The 25,758-nt window shown below is 38.8% G+C and overlaps 2 protein-coding genes across 2 annotated transcripts in view; one reads left to right on the top strand and one right to left on the bottom strand.

Annotated features, from left to right (window-relative positions):
• The window catches only part of LOC111861574 (pyrimidodiazepine synthase), a 13,224-nt gene extending 12,197 nt beyond the window's left edge, over positions 1 to 1,027 (bottom strand). The window contains exon 1 of the mRNA XM_023846244.2: positions 921 to 1,027. Coding sequence (XP_023702012.1) covers positions 921 to 945 — 25 coding nt within the window. The 5' untranslated portion in view covers positions 946 to 1,027. The remainder of the gene's footprint in view (positions 1 to 920) is intronic.
• A 10,027-nt stretch (positions 1,028 to 11,054) lies between these two features.
• LOC111861586 (pyrimidodiazepine synthase) lies at positions 11,055 to 25,054 on the top strand. Its single transcript, XM_023846269.2, has 5 exons — positions 11,055 to 11,261; positions 19,887 to 20,212; positions 21,998 to 22,130; positions 23,538 to 23,653; positions 24,608 to 25,054. The coding sequence occupies exons 1-5, from the start codon at positions 11,237 to 11,239 to the stop codon at positions 24,728 to 24,730; spliced, it is 723 nt and encodes a 240-aa protein (XP_023702037.1). The 5' UTR covers positions 11,055 to 11,236; the 3' UTR covers positions 24,731 to 25,054.
• Positions 25,055 to 25,758: the final 704 nt, after the last annotated feature.

The raw sequence follows: 25,758 nt of genomic DNA, 5'->3' as shown, positions 1-25,758 counted from the left end.
ATCCTCAAGTGAGTGGGGGGGGGGCGATACACCTACTCAGCTGGGTCCTTTAGAAAGAGCTAACCTCAAATCACTGGAGGTGATTGATCTCGGTCCCTTAGAAAGTTCTAACCAGCTCTTCCTAAGGGACCCAGCTGAATAGGTGTACTTCTCCCCACTCACCTGAGGACAGAAAATGATCCAGCTTCCAAAGCATCTTGTTTTCTATTGTCTAGAACACAGGACGATGGAAAAAATCCCCAAACCCAGTAATTCTACATGAATTTAGTTGACATCATCACAGCTGATTTCTTTTAATATTATCCATCTACGCCTAGGTCTCCAAAGTACTGTCCACCCTTAGAGTTTTCTAGCTACAGTTTTATACGTATTTATCATCTCTCCCATGCATGCTATATATTCCGCCCATCTCATACTCATTTGGTTTTATCACCGTAGCTATGTGGTGTGGGGTACAAGTTATGATGTTCTTCATTATGCATTCTCCGATCTCCCGTTGTGGCCCAAATATTTTCATACGTTCTTTCCTTAAGGGAGAGGCCAAGACTCACAACCACACAGAGGAAATACACAAAATTATAATTTTGAACATCTTAACCTAGAAGTTTCTAGATCGAAATGAAATCCCCGTTAATTTTCTCGTGCATGTTATTTTGATTTGTTAGACTTGTCTTCATATAGTCCTATTTTAAGTCTGCTACATATTAAACATATTTGTCAACTTTATATTACGATTTTGCCAGCAATCTGATGTCAAGGTGTGACTTTTCTCCGCATTTATTTCGAGACCCACCTACGGCAATCCCTCATGTCGCTCTACGAAATCTTTTAACTGGTCGTTATACAACCTACGCGTAAATACATATATAATCATACATCTGTGTTAAAGCCTGGTAAAGAAAGCAGGTTCATACACTTACCTTTCCCCAAATGCTTTCCATTCATGGCTGCAATCCTGGTTCACAACTGGCGCTAAACTTTCAAGCCCGTAGACCGCGGCAGACCGTTATATAAGCGAAGCAGATAACTGCAGAGTCACTCTTATGACGTGTACGACCTTCAAACATGAGCTCCAATAAAGCGAGATGTTTGTTCGTACCCTATGTTATGGGGCCCTACCTATTTGCATTGTTGTAAACAGGAAAGGGAAGCCACTGTACAGGTCTGACGTCCACTCCGATTTCTATATTTCCTCCCCACAGAGATGGACTCAGCTCACGATGGTTCTGGGTTCAGAGCCGTTCGCTATAATTTGGTAGCTGTCGCCGCAAAGAACTCCCCCTCCCAACCGCAAACTGATTTGGTAGCAGCAGTAAGATGCCTGATATTGTGCGTTCCCTCTCAAAAACTGTTGTCTAAAATAAAAATAAAAAAGATATTGCTTTTATGTAATTAGCATTAAAGATTAAGTCTTCACTTTTAAGCCGAAGAATCTGATTACTGTATTCTAAACACTAATCAGTCTCTCATTATGCAGCGGCACCACTTTACTTGACGAAATGGTGGCAGTCAACAGGACATAACTGTAGAAGACCTTCGGCTCCATTCAAGAACTGAGTGGCTGTTTGGTAGCTCTATGCATTTCTGGGTCATAAAATGGTGACGATTTACGATTTCTAATGTTCGTTTTCACTTAATTGCGTTGGAGAAGGCGCTGCTGCAAGGTCAGTTCGTGCCTCTGACCCTAATCTGTGATCTCTGCGTCGTTGTGATACTTGAGCCAACAATTAGCTAGGTGTTCACACAAAAAAAAAAAACCGTCACAATTAACTGAGTTCATTTGTTACTAAATAAGGTTAATAGAGCTGATAATGAGCCAGTGTCGCTGGCCGTGCATTTTAAGACAGGAACACACGCCGTAGGAATCCCGATCTGGGCATACATAATTGCTTTTTCTATGTTGATTCGTGAAGACGGAGGCTTATAACAGACTCTTCTCCCAATAAAGAAATCCTACCGCATGTCTGATCAGACTGATCACACTATATATATTATTGCAAGGGATTTTAAAGGCGTAGACAAATTATGAACTTCATGAGGCAGAGTCCTTTAGACACGCAGCTAATCAGGCTACCTCGTTAATCTTTAGCAAGTAGACTGAACACAAAAGATTCACTTAATTATACTATTAATGATTCCCTGCGTCAAAAAGCAGAGTGTGACTCAGTGACTGAACGTCTGTATTTAATACCGACATGTGTAATGAAGGCTATATACCTTTATCCGCTTATAAGTCGCCTTATAACCCAGATACAGCCTGCAGCTAGCAGGAGACGGACTTGTATGTTCCAGTTAACCTTCATATGCAAGCATGAAGCACAATGACCTTTGAATGAATTTACAGTCTTTCATATTCTGTGTTGAACATCACCTGCCGGAAATCAAACCGTAGGCGTTCAGCCTGTAGGCAGTCGCTACAGAGATTGAGCCTTCTCGGCTCTCACTAATGAAAGTAAACAAAAAATATGATAAAATATGAATTAAAATCACTTTAATAACCAAAGTTATGGGGAAATTATGAAGTTGGGAGCCACCATAGGAAGGTTAATCACTATTCAAATGAAATGACAAACTGCAGTAGGAAAGAAAAATTTTATAGAAAGATTTATTGGCCATCTTATCAGAAAAAATTTCCAATGAAAATGATTTTTGTCATAGTCAATACATTCATTATACTGAGAAATACTGAGTGCACATAACCCATTCTTCCCCTCGCACGTCTTCAGAGTATATGCGTCATTGGCTGCTGGAGGTATTTCGTCTGGAGAGTTCTTCAGTTTATCCATTCTGCATCCCATGATACCTACTATAATTGCTTATAAATTTTACGTACATATTACATAAGACTAGAAGTAATCCATACCCTTGACACAGTCCCATGTTAATTTTAACTGTTTCGATCATAATTTTCTCTTAGAGTTTATTTTAATGAAAATTTTACATTCGTACAGTTACGTTCATAATGCATCTGACTGGTATTCAGGAAGTATCTAGGACACAGACTATTGTGACCCAATTTTTACAGTTTTCCTCAGTCCCCCTGGAGAATCCCGCGATAGTACCTCAAATTAGGCCATGGCTACTTTCTCCCACAGTCCTTTCATAAAATGTTTCCATTGTCTTCACAGTGTCTATATATATATAAACTTGTAATAATTTTTCCACGTTTCTTCCATAATCGAATCAATACATATATTATAATTTTGTGAAAATATTCGTATTTTTTAGGTTATTTAACAACGCTTTCAGTAACGGGACTGTGATGATAGTGGATTCTAGGATCACTGCTGAACTCTAAAGGGTCTGGAACGTATCGATTGTGTTGGCACTTGAATGGAGAGAATGAGGAAAACCACGAACAAACTCGTGATAGCCTGTGATGCATCCGAGATTTGAACCGGGAACTTCCCTAATACTAGTCTAGAATGTTACTTCCAGACCAGCCTCTTCGGTCGCCGTGTTTTAAAGGCTTTAAAATGTGTCCTTTGTGCCCCAGTAATGTTACGTTCCATCCCTCCCAACTATTCCTGTTTAGCGCCCTGAACAATAATCGCACTTTATTTTTGCTTTCTTACGTAATGCGTGACCTAATTTTTTCGTACACTACTCTTTATGACACTGCTCGTCACAGGTGCCAATAGAAACGACTGGAGTGGAAGTAACGCTAGGGACTCGTATTTGGGAGGTTTTCGTTTCGAACTCCGGCCACGACACTCGTGACTGAGGGCTTTCCTGGTTTTCCTCATTCCCTCGAAGGAATTATCAATATCCTACTTCGATTGGGTCACGATCGCTTCCTTGCAAACCCTTCCTTGTTCTTCTATCATTTCTACATTCGACGCTATAGAGTGTAGTCACTGAGAGTGAAGTAAAATGACCAACAGGAAGAAAGAAAGTACTGCTTCTATAACATCTCTGTCCTATATTTTTAATTTCAAATGATTTGTTTTTTATATCTTAATTATTCCTTTGTTTCTTCTTTGGCAGTTTCTCTAATTTTTATCCAGTCGCCTTAACTATGACAATTTATAGCCTTTAGTTTGCTGTATACTCCAGATTGATACATTTTGTAATACTTTCTTATTCTGAATATTGAACTTTGAATTTAGCTGAGTCATCCAGTGTATCAAGTATTTCTTCTTAGCTTTCATGAAGTTTTCCTTTGTTTTTTATTCACGATGGGAATATGAGAAATCGGTCATGCTGTTACAGACGCGATGCCTCTTCTTTAAGCCGGTTATTTAAAGACGCCGTCAGTATCGAGACCCTACAACATCGAAGGATCGGTTGATTAATTAATATGGAACGGTTAGTGGAATAAATATTGGGACAAAAAACTGAAGTAACCGAAGTGCTAGGATTAATTCCGCTCCAGCGCCACTTTGACCACCACAAATCCCATAAGATCTCATCTAGGTTCGAAGCCTGGCCATCGCGGTGGGAAGCCGGCGACTAGTAGCATAAGCTGTGGCCTGGTCAACGCTATCTGAAGGAGCGGATTTCATTGTATTAGTATAATTTTTTATACCAACTTTCGACGGAGTAGAACTGACATGCAGCTGCTTCCGGGTCAGCAAGAAACAGGAAGATAGACGACGCAAGAGAGGCAGAAGTTGATGAGCCTTGAGATATAACTAAAAGACATGAGTGAACTTTCCTTATGGAGATAACTTGGATACTAGAATTAAACTCTTGGAGATGTAGGAATGTTGGGACTCAGCCGAATGTTGTCAGTGGCCTTAAATCTGTTGGCTGCATTCTTGCCAGGTTGTGCCGCTAGGAAAGACAATCAGAGCAACGCTGTTTATATAGAAGTTTTTCAGAGGGCGAGAACTGGTTCTCATTCACAAGAGCATATTCGTCAAGTCCTCTTGACGGCACTCGTAAATCATTGATCCAGAGGCTGTAGTTTGAAAAACACAGTACTAACATAATTTTCTGTAACCTAATACAGAAGTCCAGATTTCTTGGTTAACCCCAGTGACCATAAAATGGGCAACACTTGAGATTCTGATGTGGACTCTGTTATCTGAAATAAGTGCGCAAACAATGCTAGCCTAGATACGAGTACATCATGAGGTGTGATCTTAGGAAGAGAATTTTTCATGAGCTGAGGATCCAATATTTTTTTCGAGAAAAAATCAATATAATCGGAATAAAAATTCCATTTTCATTTGCAGATATTAGTCAAAGCACTGTTTCGAGGGAACCGCGTTCAACAAAACTGTCACTCATCTCTTTTCGTTCAGCGCCAAAACTTGAGAATCTCTAGATTGTTGTAAGACCTGGTTCATCTACACTGTATGGAACATACGCATTTTCTTTTCTAATATTATTATTTCCTTGCCAATGGATCAACGTGTATTTTCGGCCGCGCCATAGATCAAGCGGTTAGTCGATGGCTTCCCATCGCGGCGGCCCGGGTTCAATGCCGGGTCTGGTCAAGTGGAATTTGTGGTGGACAAAGTGACGCTGGGGCAGGGTTTCTCCGAGTACGTCGGTTTCCTCTGCCGATCTTCATTCCACCACCTGCTCCACAATCACCCTCACCTATCATCTGGTGCTGGTACAATAGGCCAGAAGTGGCCGCAGTACAAGGGACATAGTCCCACCCCACTAGCAATAAAAAAAGTGTATTTTCTTATTCTCCTTACTGAAACCCATTGTCCTACGAAACAATATCGTGGAGGGTTCCCTGATCGACAGTTTATCATTTTGCCTCTTAAAGAAAGGTAGAATTCCCTGCTATTTCTAAAAATATCTCCGGCCCGAGGTTTGAACCCAAGGCCTCCCGAGTGCGAAGCAGGAGTGCTACCCTCTCGGTGAAGCTACATGAGAAGACAAACACGCAAGGAAGAATAATGACAGTACAAGGGCACTAAATACGTAAGGAAGAAATAATGGCTCGTACATCGTGAAGACCCGTTGTCGATAAATGCGTCAAAATATCGAAAGAGAAAACGAGTCATGTTTTATCAATGTACTACGCCTTTCTACTGTCCGCAGGCGCCGCCCAACTCCCAAGAGTACGTCTGGGAGGAGAGATATCGTAAGTAAACTGCAAGTCATGAAAGTCGATTGTTGACCTTGATAGGGGATGATTTTACATTTCTATAGCGTGATTAGTACAACCTAGCGAGGTCGAGCCTACCTGGCTTCCAGGAAATATCGATTTCTAACGTCGACCAGGGCCCGGCTCTCTTTTTGATTTCAATCCATGACGGTGCACAATATGTTAAGATGCGCTGGGCGTATAGCACGTATGGAATAGATGAGAAATTCATACAAGATTTTGGTTAGAAATCCCGAAGGAATATATTACTTGGAAAAGTTAAGTGTAGATGGAGGATAATTTTAAGGTGGATATGAAGAAAATAGGATATGGACTGGATTCAACTGGCTTAGAATTGGATTCAGTGACGGGTTCCTATGAACACGGTGAACACTTAGCTTTCCATGCACCACGGGAAAATTCTTGAACAGACGAAGGGCTGTTGGCATCTCACGGAGGACTCTGCTGCATGAATTATTTCATTGGTGTATAATATTAGTACCTTGCCCCTCTTTACGTTAAGCTCATATCTGACTTTCTGTGCTGTATAAAACATTTCGTGATACGAGAATCATATTTGCTGTTCATATAGTTGCTTTGTAAGTGTGACAAACTTAAAGGTGTTTTAGACATAGTTAAAACAATTAAACGTGGGAATCATACTAAGAAATATCAAATTTACAATCTGCTTTGTGGAAGTCTGTAAATACACAAAATTCTAAATTAGTTTTTGTTTCCGCAGATAGAAGAAGAGCGCATATGGAAATACGTGTTATGTCGAAATTTCACGCGTGAAACAAAATATTTTTCTATCAAACTCATTTTTCCAAGCGTTTAGATCCGAACTCAGAACTATCGGAGATAATCGGAAAATTGCATCAAGAAGAATTTGTTTACATTTCAAAATATTACAAAACATTTTCATACACCCAGCAAAATGCAAGCCATACTGACAGCGCGCTTCTTTTACAGGATCCACGAATCCTTTACCGAAGGGGAAACTCAGGCTTTACAGCGTGAAATTCTGCCCTTATGCCCCGTGGGTGCTTCTTGTTCTTAACCCAAAGCAGATACTGTAAACGATATTGAAAAAGGTTAAAAATACTCTGCTATCAGTTATGCCGTAGGTTTGCTTAATTTACAGTGAGTTAGCTAAAAACATAAGTCTCCTCTTGTTGACTGATGAAGATATTTTCAGCGCATCTGTAGTGCAGTAATATTTCATCCCATTTAGGAAGTTGCAAGTCACACTGAGTTTCTAAAAGTTTCTGACGATGGTGTATAACTCACAGAATTACTGGGTTTTTGGACCTTTTCCATCGTCCGGTACTCTTAGAAAATAGAAAACACGATGTTTCAGAAAATGGATCTCTTTCCCTTCTCAGGTGAGGGGGAGAGGACACTTATTCAGCTGGGACCCTAAGGAAGAATCCAGTGAAAGGATGGGGAGGAAAGATGAAGAACAGAGAAGAATGGAGACAGATCGTTCAAGAGTTCACCCTGAGCTGTGCCGCCGAGGGGAAGGAAGGGGAATTATTAAATTAGATAAACTTGATGAATTTCTAGGTTTTGTGTGCTGTAACAGTACTTCACAACATTGAGCACCAAATTTTCAATTGGTCCACAAGTTGTTTCGTATTTTGAAATGCGGCCCTGCTCTACAATGATTTTGCACTTCTGGCCTACACGTCAGCACAACACTAAACATCCCGATTCAACAAAGAACACTTGTAAAATGATTACCTTTCATGACTCTTAGGTTTGGTCTTTTTTAGATTGATTAACTGTGACTTAAATTGTAAAGTCGATTTGTGGTTACTAATCAAAGGATATCTAAGTCTGTGGTAATCAGATGTAGGAATCTTTTCAAGTACGTTTCAAAAGAAATGAAGACGTGCTGTTAGTTTCGCATTACTCTACATCCGTCCATCTGCTAGTACTGGCGCTCAAACCATCATACAAATTTTTATCAAATTCAGTATGGCGTACCTACATTAAATTGTGTTGAATTGTGTTTACTTGTCTTTAGTTTTGTTAGTTTCGAGAGTCATTACTGAAAGACTTATTTCGAGTCTTACGTTTCTCTTTTATATTTTATATTACACTAGTACTGCCATGCCTGGGATTCGGATAGTTTAATTCTGTTTAAGTCATGCCCTACCGACGGGGTTAATGGAATCTTCATTGTAATTTTCTGAGTTGTACTTTGAAAAATGTTGTTAAAACTGATAGAGCCGAGAAAACAATAGCAATGCGTGACGCACACAATTTCATCTTTACCAGGTCACGGGATGTATATACAAGTTTTATGAAAATGTGAACCACGAACACTTCAAAGATGCCCTGACAGAGCTTGAGCCTTTTCAAAATGAAATGCTAATATATGGTAACCCATTTTCCAGAGACAGTAATACATATTATATCGTGAATATAATAATTTTGCCTCTAATGACAATTATCACGTGTTTATTTACAATTTCAGATGACAAGCCAGGAATGGTGATTCCGTCCAGTGTGACTGGTCACCAGAATGAAACAAATAAAATTTATATGATATGGACTTGGGAGAGGGACTGGCCATCTTCGAGCACATTTCAGGGAAATAATTTTTGCTGCTTAAGGGCCGATTTCACAGACTGATAGCTTTATCGCCGTCATTTGTCTACAGATCTGGTAACGTTACTGGGCATGTTATCACATCGTTGCTAGCAGATTTATAAAGACGGTAAAAGTGACACGACAAATGATACACAACAGCCATCTATTCACAGGTTTGGAAACTAATGTAATAACCTAAGAGTCGGTCCCGAACATTTGAACTGGCTTTACACTCAGGCCAAATAGCAAAGACTCGTTGTCTGAAGAAATCTTGAACAATTGCTTCAATGTTTTCAACGTATTGATCACTGTTATCGTAAAACTTATGATTTGAAATCCTTTAATTTAAAAGAAACATTATTCTTCCAGTCGTTAAGATGATATTTAGACATGCATTATATGAAATATAGGTATTTATATGCTTCTCCATTGAAATGTCAAATCGAAGCTTGCTTGTTGTTCCGAATGTTACAGTTTCAACCTAAAGAGCGTCGTCTTAAAGGATGATAAATTTTACGATCTAGGGGCTGTGGATTATCTCGCAGACTACCATGGCGTAAAGGTGTATGCTCATATATGCTTCAGTTCTGATCTGTGAGGTATTGAGGTTTGGGTTTTTATTTCCTAGGTTGACTGGAGAAACGCGATAGAGGATGATCCAGCAGGGGAGGTAAGCTTCTTGTCACCCGAAATCTACACAGATTTTTGCAACAGAAGTAAAATCGGAAAGAAAGGTTACGATCTCCTACTGAAATAAAACGTTTTCATTACAATTACAGGAAACGTGATTCAACAGGAGAACCTGACATTCCTTTGATGCGAGCTGCAATATATTGTTACGAAGTTAATAAAGAATACAGATAAGATACTATTGAGACATTCACTAACTTTTGTTGTACTTCGTTTAAAGTATCTCTTCCTTTCCCTCCTGATGCAGCCATACCACAAGATCTGTCTGTATAATACGTATTTAGGGTCACATACGAGTTTAACAAGGTAACATTCAAAGGCTTACATATATACAGCATGGAGCCAAGAATGCGCATAGAGGATGTAATGATAAATCTGTCCTTTCTCACTTCTGCACTGGAACATTCGATATGCAGGTTTAATATTAATAATTCTACATAAACTATATCGAGAGCAGGATAGCTCAGCCGGTATAGTGACTACCTACGGACCAGCAGACTGATGATTCGGGATTAAATTTCCAGCAGGGGCTAGAAATTTTCTCTTCTGCACAGCATCCAGCCCTTCGCCCCAACCAGCCTCGTGTGCAAAGAATACCTGGGACTCTTTCCTTGAGGCGAAGGCTGCCACGACGTGAACTTGACCATTCACTTTCATCTACTGCCGAGGTTAGGAATGGTGGAACTATTCCCCATTTCCCCGTACCTATTCTTACTGTTGGCCGGTCACGGTAGCCGAGCCGTCTAAGGCATGTATTGTCTTCGCTCGCTTGGAAACCGGGATCGTGGGTTCGAATCCCACTCAGGGCATGGATGTTTAGTTTGTGTGTGTGCGTTTTTCTGTGTTTGTGTACAGGTAGAGGCCTTGCGACGAGCTGATCACCCGCCCAAGGAGTCATACCGAATGTGTAAGATCTAGAAAATCCGAAGTGAACGGAGAAGTTCATGGAGGTAGGCCTAGGCCTACTGGGGCTGTAGTACCAAGGAAAAAAATCTTATTGTTGTGCTTAATTAATTATGCAGAGAAACAATTTTACCTTTATGATTTATTATATCCGTCTTCTAGTGCATACATTTATTTATCCCCTCTTTTCACTCTCACTACATGTTTCGGCACCAGTGNGCAGTCACAGGAGCGAGACGCAACACAGAGCACAATACACGATAGTGAAAGAGTGCTCCAACAGAGGATGATAGACGTGACTCGCGTAATGAAACACGACGTAGGAAAGAAATATGCTGTACAGTTTTAGTATTTTAACACTTGACATTTGTCAGTATATATGATAAATATATATTTTAGTTATTTTAGTATGTAAAGACAAGGCATGCAATGAATTAGTTTGTCGTGGATTGGATCAGCACCTGAAGATGGCACACTGGTGCCGAAACATGTAGTGAGAGTGAAAAGAGGGGATAAATAAATGTATGCACTAGAAGACGGATATAATAAATCATGGACTTAAATCAGTGCAACAGGACGCTAAAATATAACAACAATTTTACCTTTACTTAACTCTAAAATTAATAGAAATTTAAATAGAGGAGAAAGGAATTTGAGAGAAACAGTAGTGTTTCGCCCTGTTTGGAGCGGAATAAACGGTGAATATATTTTCGACTAAGCTATCGTTACTGCAGAATGTGAGAAACTGGTTGAATTTACTTCTTTCTTTATCCACTACTCACTGGGTGTCGCTCCAGTCGCAAGGTCGATAGTAGCCATTCTGGACTAGAGGGGATTATGCAGGCTATGGTGCCAGGCTTCGATCGTACGTCAGAGTACATTTTGCTGGTAACCACGCCTCATCGAGATAGTCCTTTGTCACATTTTGTTGCCCTCAAATTTTTCTTATTCCTTGTGTTCGTTTTATTTCAATTTTGTTAAGGATTCAACACCATGAGCGAAGAACACCTTGCTGCAGGTAAGACTCCAGTCAGGCCTCTTACAGTTACCTGACAAAATTGTGATTATACATACCACATGTTCACTATTTCACTGTGTGTGTGACGTCGAATGCCGCTGTGTCTACCTTTGTTTTACAAAATTCCTTGCTATAGTGTACTGTGCTGTATTTTCAAGCAAATCAAAGACAAAGTCACATTGGGACTGATGGTCAGTCAAGTCAGTCAGTCAGTCAGTCAGTCTCTCTTGGTGTCGAGCCCCATCTGGGACTCATTAGCAGATATTATTTCCCGTTTGACAGTTACTGTCCTCTCCATGTTGGGCACCCTCTCTGACGAGAGGACGGGTCTATCGTTTGTCAGAGTCACATTCAACAATAATAAATCAGTTGTCGGTATGTACAATATATTTACATTTTACATGTTATGCATGTTATTTAATTTATGTATATACAAGTTGGCACTAACTTCGCCTACAAGCGGCGGTCGCTCGGTCGGTATAGTTCGCTTGCGGACTAAAGCCACGAAGTTTGTTGTGCTTTTGTTTTTTTATATACAGTATATACAAGACCTCTGTTAGTCCATGCTCGGTACTATGACCTGTCATCATTAGCTCCAACTACTGCAGTGTAGTCACTTGAAAGGTCGTATGCTTGGCCGCAGCCAAGTTTAAGCCTCTTATATTCCTTGTGTCGGGCTTCGCCTTGTCCAATGTTGCGAACATTTGCACTTTCATGGTTTTGTACTACTTCTGCTTGTTTTATGCATAATGTTGTCATGTGATTGTAAATGTACGGAAGTTTGAAAGATATTTGCAAATCGCGAACCGGTATACGTTCTCAAGTATGATTTTTCCTGCACTTATATAGTGGCACGAAACTTTTGTCTGTCACTTTGAGGAAAAACAACACAATTCAAGATGTATGAAATAAGAGTATAAGGTTAATTTTGTTGTTCAACGGGAGAGAAAATTTGACATGCGATGGAAGAAAGTCAAAGAGCGAGAGCCTTCGCAGTAGATTTCAGGAAGTAGTGTGTCTATTGCTGAAATGATTGCAACAGCAATATGAAATGGGTAGAATACGTATAGAACACAACAGGAGAACGTAATCACATGCGGTAAACATAGGAACACACAATGTGCTTACGCCAAATTTTCATATTATGATTCTCTTTATTTTAAGTAAATTTCTAACCACAAAATCTTCTTAGTGTCTGATGTCTCTAAAAGTTCACTGTTTTACACAAGCATGTTTTGTTCGTTATAGCCGAAATCCATTCTATCTGGGTTCGTTCATTACTTGTTATTTCGCATTTGCTGAAGCCAGTGATGTCACCGAAAGAGGCGGATGCCCAATCCTCAAAACACGACAAGGAGTTAACTTCCGGTTATACATAGTTATTTTTACTCCGATGAATTTGTTTTGAAAATAAATCATGAACCAAACAGGAATATTACTTAACATCGGGGCTTGCAAATACATAGTTACACTCTAATCTGAGGCGAATTGATTTTGCCAACAGGCTAGCACAAAATAGCAATAACATTTTATGCTATACAAGATTTAACTTTTTTCTTAATTTTTCTCATTGCGATTCTCATGACATTCACTCGCTGTTTAAATGTTTCGTCGTTAGAATACAGGTCATAGCAACCAAATATAATAATAGCGTAAATGGGGCCGTCTGCACAACAATGATATCTACAGAATGATGACAGAAATAGATATTAACGTATCAACATTTCTTTATTATGTACAGGCGTTGCGCTACATGCTTCGAACTTTCCTAGGTCATCATCAGGCTAGTCACATGAATATTAAACTAAATTCTTGAATTGAGTTACTTTAATATGGATACATACTTTTACAATTTGGTTTTGATTTTTGATAATGAATACACATTTGTAAAAATGTAATCGAACGATACACATGAGTACTCTGGTAATGTATGGATTTTACCTAAGTTTAAGATTGTATAAGACTAATATACATTATGGCCGCGCCATAGCTCAAGCGGTTAGTCGCTGACTTCCCACCGCGGCGGCCTGGGTTCGATCCTGGGGTCTGATCAAGTGGGATTTGTGGCGGACAAAGTGGCGCTGGGGCTGGTTTTCTCCGAGTACTTCGGTTTTCCCCTGCCAATCTTCATTCCACCAATTGCTCCACAATCACCCTCATCTGTCATCTGGGACTGGTACAATAGGCGAGAAGTGGCTGCAGTACAAGGGACTTAATCCCACCCCACTAGCAATAAAAATATATATACATTATGATTTTGTATTAATATTAATAATTATGCTAATGTAGTATGTTCTTTACATAAAATTTAATTTCAAATTTTCAAAATGATTTTTCTTAATTTTAAATAACTACTTTAATTATGTATTGGTTCTGGATTTATTCTAAATAGTCTTAATATTGATCTTATGACTAAATATTTTTTTGGCGTCGCCCTTGTGATCGCGGATGTTGGTTGAAGAATCATGGGACGATGCGACATCAGTCGTCCATCTTTAAAACACTATCGTGTTGATTTCTATTTCTATCGCAGTGTCAATTGCTTTGCACATATTTTTCTAAGTGTCACTCTCAGGTAGTTTGTTTTACGTATGTGTAGAGTTTAAGCGACTTGTGTCTGTTTTTACTCATGTTAAGGGGTCCCCATTTTAGTAGCATTATTCAACGTTGCAGTACTGTATTCGCACATAGAACAGCCCTGAGGGCATACAAATGCTGCAAATTTTATTATCAAAATAGCAAGATTGTGCATAGAAAATGAATGAAATCATTCCGAACAGCAAATATCGTGGGTAACTAAATGATTAAAATTTCCATGTGGTTGAGAATATACTCAATTGGCACTGTTTTACTCAATCAGCTATTTTCTTTGCCTTTCCAATATTTACCACTATACCTCTGTAACAGTTGAGTACAGGGCCCAAATTGATAAATATTTTAGTCCAAAATAACCTTAGTTACTAAAGGATTCTGACGATGGTGTATAACACACAGAGATATTGGGTTTTCGGACTTTATGCATCGTCCTGGTTTTTAAGATAACTAAGAAAAACACGACGTTTCGGAAACTGGCTCTGTTTCCGTCCTCAGGTGGACCAGTGATTGAGGCTAGCTCTTTCTAAGGAACCCAATAGAATAGGTGTTTTTCCCTCACCTGAATACGGAAACATATCCAGTTTCCTAAACGTTGTGTTTTTCTTAGTTATCTTAAAGCCAGGACATGGATAAAGTCCGAAAACCCAATATTCTGCAAAATAACCTTGTTTATAACATCCTGAAATTTTAGAGATATTTCGAGGGACACGCTGTATATAATAAATTCAGAATTTTAAAAATTCCCGACTTCTGGTGGCTAGTGTTGTCTCCCCTTGGAACGGAATAGTGGGTTCCACGTCAATGCTTCTTTCACATATCCCGGTCTGGATGCAGTTCCCACACTATTCTTGTGCCATGCAATTCATAGTTTTTGTTGACGTCTGTCAGCATTGAATAAAAAGTGGCTATGCTTCAGCATGCGGGCAACATATGCTGACTGCGTGTCAGTTTATAAAGTGTACACCCGGAATTGTCGTTATTGATCTAAAACCCGAAACAAAATATATAGGAGGTGAACAAAATAATGGAAACTCTAAGAAACAGAAGAATATAATTTGTGTTGGCTACATTAAAAGAACTTCAGTCGGCAAAACTAAATGTTCTTCTTCCGTCTGTTTATATTCTGTAGTACTCCATACTGTACAGAAATGCCCGACGTTACTTCTGATACCATAGAACACTGTGTTCACATATGATAAGGCATTTTCATGCTGTTTAAGAGAGTGTTTCTGGCGCCATCTGGCCGAAAGTTTCAGGATAAATTTCGAATGATATAAAGCTGAGCTAACCCGCATGTTTTACCGAGGTAAATAACCAGTTAATCTATGTAATGCTTAAATCAGCCGTCACAAATCTTTCTCTACTCTCATTCTTTCGCGTCAGTTGGTAGTTGATATGTCATTTAGTTTATGCGATGACTAACAACCCGTTTTAAAGAGGTTATGAAGTTTCTAGTGTCGTAAGTGCCAATTCAAGTCGCTGGATTATGATAGAAGCAAGACGCACGTTAGAGTACCATAGAAGGACAGAATTCATTGCAAGTTTCAAATGCCTGTAATACCTCTGTTGACTTACAGCCTTCTGTCACAGACAAAGAACGTTTCAGTTTAAGAAAAGGCAGGCCTATATCTACCAGTACATTATATGTTACCACACTCACAAAATAATTTATCCAGGCACGAAATGCCTTCGTCTGTTCAAGCACTTGGATCGTATGTTCGAATCCAACTCGAGGCATGGGTGTCTTTTTTTATTTATTCCATGGTTGTGCTCTCCTGTGTAAAGAGCAGCCTTGCGATGGGCTGATTACACGTCCAAGATTAACATTTTATAATTAATTAATTAATTAATTCTGAATGTCCACGAGCCACAAGGTCTAATTCGCGAGGCGAGAATAAGACAATAAAATGACCACATTAGTAATTAATTTTATGATAACTATGTAGATTCCCGAGGTACGGCTTTTCTAACATCCAGTGAAGTTTTGTTTGATGGGATAATTGATGACAAGTCAAGAGGGACGTGGTAGGAAACAGCTGTGGCATATTTTAAGGCGATTCCCTCATATACGCATTTCTTGACAAACTGAGAAGGTCCACTAAAACTGGGAACAAGCTGAAGGAGGCTTGCGGTACGTGAGCGGATGAGAATCTGTGGGAAAAGGAAAAGCTTGGAGAGGAATCAATCACGGTCTGCTTCAAGTCAATATTACAGTAACAATTTGGAAAGACTGTGGAAAACCACGACAAAGCTCAAGTAGGATAGCCGGTACCTGGGTTCATTATCAACCAGATACTTGTTTGTACCTTCTGAATGCAAGTGAGATGCATTATCCCCGTGCTAAAATGCTCGGTGTGTGAAATGGAACTAAAGAACTATTTCTTACTGTAAGGCATAGAGTTGTAATTGAAAAAATTATAGTCGCAAATTTAACGTCATATTCGGAAGAACATCTCTCATGTCTAATGAGATTGGTTACAAATTTAATTTGTTTGAAGAAAGCCATCTTCTGGGATGTGGCGCCATGTAGAAATTGTGTTAACCGATGTTATGGAGGAACGTATCGCCTCCATCTTCAGGATAGAAGACAAGAAGGAATCCGCGAGCGAACCAGCAGAGCAGATGCAACAGACTGAATCCAGTCGAGTAAACACAGCTGTCTGTTGCAGCTGCTCTGCTGGTTCGCTCGCGGATTTCTTCTTGTCTTCTACCATGAAGATGGAGGCGATACGTTCCTCCGTAACGTCGTTTAGCACAATTTCTGCATGGTGCCACATCCCAGAAGAGGCTTTCTTCATAGTCACCGCCGTGAAAAACTCAAATCTTACTTAATTTGTTTGTTTGGAGATAGTTGCTCAATCCTAATCCTGTGGCGCTACAGCCCCAATTTGGGCCTAGGCCTACCTCCATGAAACTCTCCGTTTCACTTCGGTTTTCTAGATCTTACACATACGGTAGGACTCCTTGGGCGAGTGATCAGCTCGTCGCAAGGCCTCTACCTGTAGACAAACACAGAAAAACGCACACAAACATCCATGCCCTGAGTGGGATTCGAACCCACGATCGCGGCTTCCGAGCGAGCGAAGACAGTGCACGCCTTAGACCGCTCGGCTACCGTGACCGGCTAGTTGCTCAATAGGAAATGCTATTTTCGCAGGAAAGTTTTGCTTAAGTAGGGTGTGAAAGTTAATGGCCCAGATATTCAAGTCACACTTTTTAATACAAAGTTTACAGTAATACTGTGATATGACATCGCTTGGCTGGAGACAAATGATGTGTGTTCCTGACGCAACCTTCTGCTTATTTTGATACGTTTGCAAGAATAATGTAACGTATCTAGAGTGAATAATAATAATAATAATAATTTTATATAAAAAGTAGTGAAGTGTCTCTCTGAAGTCGCTGATAGACTGAAAGCATACACCCATAACAGGACAGATATAACAGTACGCAATTGTTAAGCCTGCGAATGATGTTATATTTTTCATAGACCTACGTAAATTGTGACGTTGAACTAAAACGTGAATGGGTCTGTGACGGTGTTCAAGGACCTTGCACATATGCCCGAAACTCAACAAATCCACTCGTATGCTCGTCCATGTTGAAGGAAGCATTACGGAAGACGAATGGAAAAATGCTTGATTTCTTTCGTTAATATTAATTCTAACTCTGCTCTTCTTGAATTCTCCATAGATATCGAGCAGTAAATTATATATTGTATAGGCCTACACATTATGTAGTATAAGTGACAGTATTTTATGTCATGTCACGTGACGGTAAATATGCTGGTGCAGATCAGTTACAGCGGCTGGGTAGATGAGTTTAGTTTGTGGAGAAATAGCTGACAAGTAGCGTTTTTGCTCGACTGGTAAACTGAGCCAACATTTGTTAACCCATCAACATAACAATAATATTATGTTATGTACAAATACACAACTCATTATTCTTGGGGTCATTGAACTAATTAAATAATTATTGCCTAAATGATACCGTTACATTTTTTGCCTCTGTTTGTGTATGCTTGTTTTCCTTTTTGTTTCTTTGTTCGTGCTTACTTTATAACTGACCTTTGTGCTGTTGAGTAAACGTAAATAAACGTAAATAAATATAGAATTGAACCAAACTGAATTATTGAGACTTTAAACTAAAAGTTACACTTTTCATTTGACAGTGATTACATCAGGAACAACATAATATTTCTGTTAATTCCTTTCCCGATATTTGTACAGAATTCTATGCTAATAGAGATTACTCAAATTCAAGCACAGTGCTTAGAGTTTGAGAGTCAGTTGCGTCTCCAAACAATTTAATGGTGTCAGAGGACAGATCATGAAATTAATAAAATATGTATGTGGATTAAAATTCTTATTAACAATAGTTTTAATGTATTTTGGACCGTCATTACCCTGCCTTGCATTGTGAGATAGAAATTAATTTAAAATATGTTACCATGTTCGAACAAAATATAAGCATGCTGTTATTTGAAAAGAATTATACTAATATAGCGTTCTTAGAACAATTATGTTTTAGAATACAAGGCAATAATACTAGGACCATGGGAAATCTATATTTAGCTTCCTGCTGGTCGTGGCAGGCGAGGAACAACTATTTTCTTTCGTCTCTGACAGCTCCATGACTCTGTCTGTAATAGTGCACAATTATACCTGGTCTTTTCTAAGGTTAAAATTCTAGGCATTTCCAATTCAAACTGTCCTCTCGTGACAACATCTGCCACTTGTTCATGGTTGCAAATGAATTTCAGTACATCATCACATATCCCTCACAATCCATCTTAATTATGCGCAAGGCCAATACATTCTGTTTTACAATACTTCACTTACATCTGACTGGTCACGTGTTTTCAATGAAAATATGGCTGACCGTGAAGGTCATGAGTTAAATTAATTTCTTGAACACTAACCTTCTGGTTAATTTGGTTGATAGGTAGTTATAGAATTTTGGTATGATTAGCGTTATTATAAATTCCTGTTTGTTCTGCATCTACTGTGCAGTAGAATATGTTATATGTATGCCTTTGCCCTATATATCTGTACTGTTTTCTTCTTTAATCTTTAAGGAATGTGTCCTGTAGTGTGTCACTGATCACCTCGACAGGGGACGAAAGCAGACGTAATAGCATAGGCTCGAATAAAGACAAACACATTCAACACACCCAACCACTAACCAACGCCAAATATCAGTGTATTATAAACAACATGAGTGAACACAGTTACATAGTATACACAACATTTTGGATCAAGATAATAGCCATAAGCCGAAATACAATCACAGAGAGTAAAGCCCAAAACGACCAAGAGAGAAAATTTATACCTTATTTAAATTAAGATGAGAATTAACCACTAAAAATATCCAGCATATGGTATTTCCATAAGTTCAATATTTTAACATTTTAATGGTTTAACTTTTCAATATATTGTTTAATAATTTAAGATTTTTAATAAGTTTTAAATACTTGTTTAATACATTTTAAACTAGTTTAGGTTCAGTATATAACCACTTAATCTATGTATATAAAGGTGATTGGTGAAAATGAGAGAAGCACGCCATTTTTTTTTCATTGTTTTCGTAACACACGACTAAGTTCAGTATATGGAGCCATATAAGAGGCACAGTTCATTAGCATAAGGCTTGTTAATATATCGCCTGATGATGGCCCAATGAACCGAAACACGCAGCGACGCTGTACGACCAATAAACTCAGTTAAGAACGTTGGAATGTGAGTGAGTTATTTGGTGTTTGTTGTGTTTGGCAGAAAAAGCGAAAACTCGGATATAATACAGTTTTATTCGCTTTCTATTTGGATCATTGTGTTAACTGATTATCGGCTGGAAACCAAGGCTTTATTAGCAGAAGTATTTGGAACATAATATTTTGGTATTTGCATCCGTGTTCTCGTTCACTTTACGCGCTGTACCTGCTTTTTTCGGTTCCTCTCTTCTATTTTTGACAATTCTGCTTTCGTTTCCATGGCATCGCGTGTGGTCATGATGACAACAAATCGATTACAGGGTCTGCCTGCCCCCCGATGAATGATGGAGAAGTGCGCTTGTACGGAATGAGGTTCTGCCCCTTCACTCAGAGGGTTCGCATTGTCCTGAACGCCAAGAACATCCCTCACAATGTCGTCTACATCAACCTGAAGAACCAGCCCGAGTGGTACTTCAAAATTAACCCTGATGGGAAGGTGCCAGCACTGGACACGGGCGATGAAGTTGTGTTAGAGTCCCTGGACATCGTAGATTTCCTGGACCAGAAGTTTCCTGACCCTCCACTCTACCCTAGTGATCCGGAACTGAAAAACAGAGATAAGGAATTCATCCAAAAATTTGGCAAGGTTATGATTTTGTTGCAAATATACTAACTCCATGAAACAAAGTCCTACATGAAAAGCTAATAGTCATTCCAGTATTCAAAGTATTACTTGCCCTTCATGGAACCCGGTGAACCGGGGTAGACGGGCTGGACGACAGAGGGGTCTGAGTTCGAGTCCCTGTAGGTTTACGAATTTTCTCTTCTTCTTACCGTCCAGACCGTTTCTGGAGTCCATCCAGCTCACTATCAAACGGGTACTGGGGGCTCTTTCCTCAGGGATGAAGCAGCAGGGGCATGAAGCTGACCACTCACCTCCAACTAGTGCCGAGGTAAAGAAAATGTGGATCTATACATCCACTCCCTCATACGCCTTCTTGACGTAGTGCTTAGTAATTAAGTACAGGAACAAATTTTTTTCATGGAACCCGAAGATTCTAAATTTTAGTCTGGTAATGAAAATGTATCGTGTTTGAGAAATTCCTCTGTGTCTAACTGCACTAGCGACATAGGAATTAAAATAAATAATTAAAATGTAACTGCTCTTCTCCTGAGCCCATACGGGAATCCGCTCGAAAGTGAAGCCAAAATAAACGGTGAATTTTTGAATAAGATAACATGCTACCAGATCTGGCTTACCACATATATCAGATGCTTTGATAGATAAGTATGGAGCATCATAATGATGGCTGGCTGGATCAAATTAAACTATTTTTTTTTTGTTGCTAGTGGGGTGGGACTAAGTCCCTTGTACTGCGGCCACTTCTGGCCCCAGATGATAGGTGAGGGTGATTATGGAGCAATTGGTGGAATGAAGATTGGCAGGGGAAACGGAAGTACTCGGAGAAAACCTGCCCCAGAGCCACTTTGTTTACCACAAATCCCACTTGACCAGACCCGGGATCGAACCCGGGCCGCCGCGGTGGGAAGCCAGCTACTAACCGCTTGAGCTATGGCGCGGCCCCAAAATTAAAGTAACTCTCTATCATTTCCTCTTCCCTACCACATATCATGGTTACCTAAGAACAAACCGGGGTCTTCTCTTTGGGCAACCAGTGTCTAAACTCCCAAGCCTAATATGAATAATAAAAGTAAAGCTATCCGTGTACCAGGCCGTGAAGGCCCATAGGGTTGTGAGACGTTGAGGATCCCACATTACCTTGACAATCAGCTCACAGATGGCGGTAAGGTTGTCAGCCTTACGCGCTGGCCGCGCTTTACTCCCCAGGAAAATTATTTAATTAATTCCTGGTATTCAGTTCTGTTAGAGGCTGAGTCGACCCCAGGACCAGAGCGCGGCCGGAAGGATTAGGTCAATTGAAAAGAATCCATTGACCTCATCGGGACTTGAACCCGCGACCTTTCGGCTTGTAACATGAATAGTAAGGATTAAATTTATGAAATTGGAAGCTTAGAAGTATGTTTCCATCGAGAACTATGCGGCATTCCAGTATTTAATATGAATCTGTAGAAGACTTTACTTTTGATCTTGAGTATGGTAATTCATTGGTATTGTCAAGTATGAGGGGTTAGCGTGACTGATAATAATGGTCTCTAGATTTGATGTTTGTGTTTATTGAACACTTCTTCACAATTACAAGAAATCATAGCGTTATCACTAATCTTCAAAATTCACTAGGACTTGCTCCATTACCGTCCTTGTACTCTCAACTGGCAATTACTTTTATACTCGCCACCAGTCTGAGTTAACTCATGCGTGGCGAATGCATTTCTGGGTCCCCCTTAGGAGTTCAAAACAATGAAACAATGTCATTTCAAAGAGATCTGAAATATTCCTTCTGCCTCTCAGGTCGTTGGAGCCACCTCGAAGGCCCTACACAACAAGGATAACTCACCGGTGGACAGTTATATAGAAGATGTCCTTGAACATCTGAAAGAATTCGAGGCAGAACTGGCAAAACGAGGGACCATTTTCTTTGGAGGTAAGCTTTAGTTTGGAAGAAAGACTAAGGGGATATTGTTTTTCAATAAGAGTTTATAGGCTCTAGGCTTTATGGGAGAATGACTGGATATGTTGAATTAGAAATAACGTAGAAGGGAACGATCATGATCTATTTTAAAGTACCATATCAAATTTGAATGAAGAGACTGAAGGCACCCGTAAATATACTCAATCAGGCTAGCCACCATTCGCGCTAAGAATCTGAAACTTCCCTATTATGAATTGAAAGTCCTAATGTTTCAGTCGTCAAATTCAGTGCGATTGTATTAAAATGGAGTTAAGGAAAATAGATTTGTTAGAATGTGAACTGGCTCGAAATAGGATTAAATTGCAGGCTAGACTCCTTATGATAAATGGCAGGAATTTATTGAATGGAAGTCCAGGGACCGAAACCCTGTAATTGATCCATCAATATATATTTATTGATCTCTCTCAAATAACAGCATAATATAAAGCATTTATTGAAAATATTTTATCTAAGTACTAAAATATAAGTTTACGTACTTTCAATTTATAGTATGTATGGGATTTCTTCTCTGTAAAATGATCTCGCCATGAAGAAATGTGAAAGGGTTGCAGTCTATTTCAAAACAGCTGCGAGCGTCTCGACATGCTCCCGAAATAATTAGTTTTAGGTCTGTCTAAATAGAGACATGAAGGTATTTAGCGGGAGTAAGTTGAATCCAATCAATATCTTCACACCACATTTCAATAAGCCTTAACTGTCAGTTTCCATTTCTTCAGTGCCAGTGATGTTCACAGAGCTATGTGTATTTCATGGGCAAATAGTATTTTGTATAAGAATTCACAAAGAATTCAAAGACATGAGAAATTCCTTTCAAATATTTTACGACTACCCAGTTCTGATGAAATGCCAATACATGTCACATGCTGTCAGATATGTAATATTTGTAAATGCATACATTTTCGACTCACCATTAAGATTATGATCCATTCTAATATTTTCATGCCATCTATGCCTGTATCACCTAATATTATATCCCTTGTATTAAAATTTAAGGCGATAACAAAAGTCAAGTTAATAGCCTTAAAATGCTGTATGTATTTGTCATCCTTTCAATGCGTATTACATGTTCAGACACTCCTGTCTTACTTAATTTGTTAACCCTATCAATATTAATGAAGTGTATAAATTATGAAGCCCCTCGTTATGAATTTTTCTACGTCCCCCTCTCGGTAACGAACCTGGAGTAGATGTAAATTTAAATGATAAGTAATTATAGTGGAGACATTAATTGTATTTGCTGTATTTGAACAATTTTCTTGTATATAATTGTCTTAGATGAAATAAACGTGCATTTTTTATCTGAGGTGTGAGTATAGGTGAAATATTCCAAGTGTAATAGAATTTATGTAATTGTTGCAGGCGATAATCCGGGAATGCTTGATTACATGATGTGGCCCTGGAGCGAGCGTTCCAAAATTCCAAGTGCCCTTCAGGATAAAGAATTCCAATTTCCGAAAGAGAAATTTCCGAAACTAGTAAGTATTCAGAGTGGACAGTAGAAAATTTAATCTAGCTCTGACACTCAGTACTTCGCTTCTGTTTGTTAATCATAAGTACGTGTATAATACTTTAAGAAGCAACTTGGAAACAGATATTATATGATCAGAAATTCTAAGAAGAATTTGAAGCATTTAATTTTTCCATCTATACACATGACTGTAATGAATTATTATTACTGTATAATGTATCATCATATTTATACCATATTTTACTAATATAGGTTCACACTACTTGAAAATTTCAAATATCACCTTAAATTTTCATATGTTGGCCACGTTTCTGCTGAGAATTAAGGCTCAAGATGGTGATTAATATGTCATAGAGACATGCATAAGCTCCAGCTCTTGCATTTGCATGCGTTCTTTTCACAGCACGCATAAAATTAACTCACGCCGGGGGCGTCCATCTATTCGTACACATATTTCTTCTATTGAATTATAGAACGGAATTTGATTAAATTTATTATTACTGTTCTACGCTGAGAGTTGTCTGGCAATATTAATTTCAGTTCATATATATAATACCTTACTATAAGTTAAACTAAATTAAATTTTATATTCTTTAAACTTCTAAATATATACAGTAAATAAATTCTTATAAATTTTCTCTTATTTCTTGATGATTTTTTCAGCCTGTGGTCTGATGTTGTATTACAATATAGGGATTTTTATAATGGAGAAGTGATTTATGTTCACAATGTTACGTTTTTTGAAAACCGCATAATGCATCAAGCAGTCATACAGGCCGCCAGGGCTGCAGAACACAGAACAATGGTCACCGGAAGCATACGTGTATATTCACAACATTATCACCATGAATTAGAAATTGTATTCCTATATAGTTTATTTTAATGTAAATCTGAGGTAAGAATGAGCTGTTTTATTAGTATAGAATAAGTACGATGTACTGAAGTGTGTGTTTGTGTGCAGGTCGCCTGGAGGGAAGCCCTCAAAGATGTGAAAGCCGTGGGAGATACCATCACGAGCCTGGAGACACATGTCAAGTTCCTCAAGGGTTATCAGGGCCCCAACCCCAAATTCGACAATCTATAAACACTTTCCCGCTCTCGGAAAATGATCCAAAACGCTTCATGGAACCCATATCAAAGAGTTACGCTTATTGCATATGCTTTGTTTTTTTTTTTTAAACGAGAGGGAACAATTTCGGTTATATTCTTACTGCAGTCCTTGTAGCTTCCATGTTGACAATAATAATTACTACGTAAATATTTATTCATTAGTTTGCAGTATTTGTGTTCTCATGAAAGCCAGCCGAGAAAGAAAATGATATGTAATAAATATTACATGTATAATAAAAGAATTTCATGAAAACCTGTAAATTATTCAAAGAAAAACAGGAAATAAATATGAAATTACATGTTAAATGTAGTCATGAGAAATGTATTTGCGGAAGTAAAGCAACCCTTTAAACCAAAAGGCACTTATTATAATAAGTACACAGTTCCTATCAGCAACAGGTTCTTCGGTCCCACGGTGCCAATTTACAACACAAATAACTCTTAATTCCACGAATACATTAAATGGTTTTTTTCTTATATAATCAATTTCTAATATTGTGTTTACCAGTGTTAGAAGTTGATTAATTTTGGGACACGTAACAGACTACATGGCTCGACCACTCAGTGGTTGAGGGACTACACTGAAAAGCTGAGATCCGATCATTTTGGCAAGAAATTTCCAACTCTTTATAGAACCCGAAAGTTCAGTATCAAACACGCAGAAATTCTTATCTAGACAGTATTCCGAGCCAGTTGAACCCAGTGCATAACCTCATACTCTAATCGCTGGAGATTTATTTTCATATTATACTGACATCTTTGGAAGCCTCGACGTCTCACAACCCTATGGGCCTTCATGGCCTGTTACAAGGATAGCTTTACCTTATAACGGTGAATTGTATAGTGTGGAAATAGCGGTAGCGCTGTAATAGCCTGTAGTTTTGAGTGGTGTGTATAAGGGGTCAATAAATCCAATCCAACCCCCGTCTATAAGTCACGCACACCCCTATAAAACGTAACGTTATCAAATGTTAATTTGTATGCAGATATGTAAGGGCAAGA

This window comes from Cryptotermes secundus, unplaced genomic scaffold (assembly GCF_002891405.2).
Source record: "Cryptotermes secundus unplaced genomic scaffold, Csec_1.0 scaffold2113, whole genome shotgun sequence".
NCBI lineage: Eukaryota > Metazoa > Arthropoda > Insecta > Blattodea > Kalotermitidae > Cryptotermes > Cryptotermes secundus.
Note: the sequence above shows the minus strand (reverse complement) of the source record. Positions and strands in the feature narration are given on the sequence as shown.

What these genes read in the sequence shown, in the direction of transcription:
- LOC111861586 (XM_023846269.2), top strand. Translation starts at nt 11,237, where the DNA reads ATGAGCGAAGAACACCTTGCTGCAG. An exon ending in CGAAGAACACCTTGCTGCAG is followed by an intron (nt 11,262 to 19,886) that starts GTAAGACTCCAG and finishes AATCGATTACAG; the next exon opens with GGTCTGCCTGCCCCCCGATG. An exon ending in AGGGACCATTTTCTTTGGAG is followed by an intron (nt 22,131 to 23,537) that starts GTAAGCTTTAGT and finishes TAATTGTTGCAG; the next exon opens with GCGATAATCCGGGAATGCTT.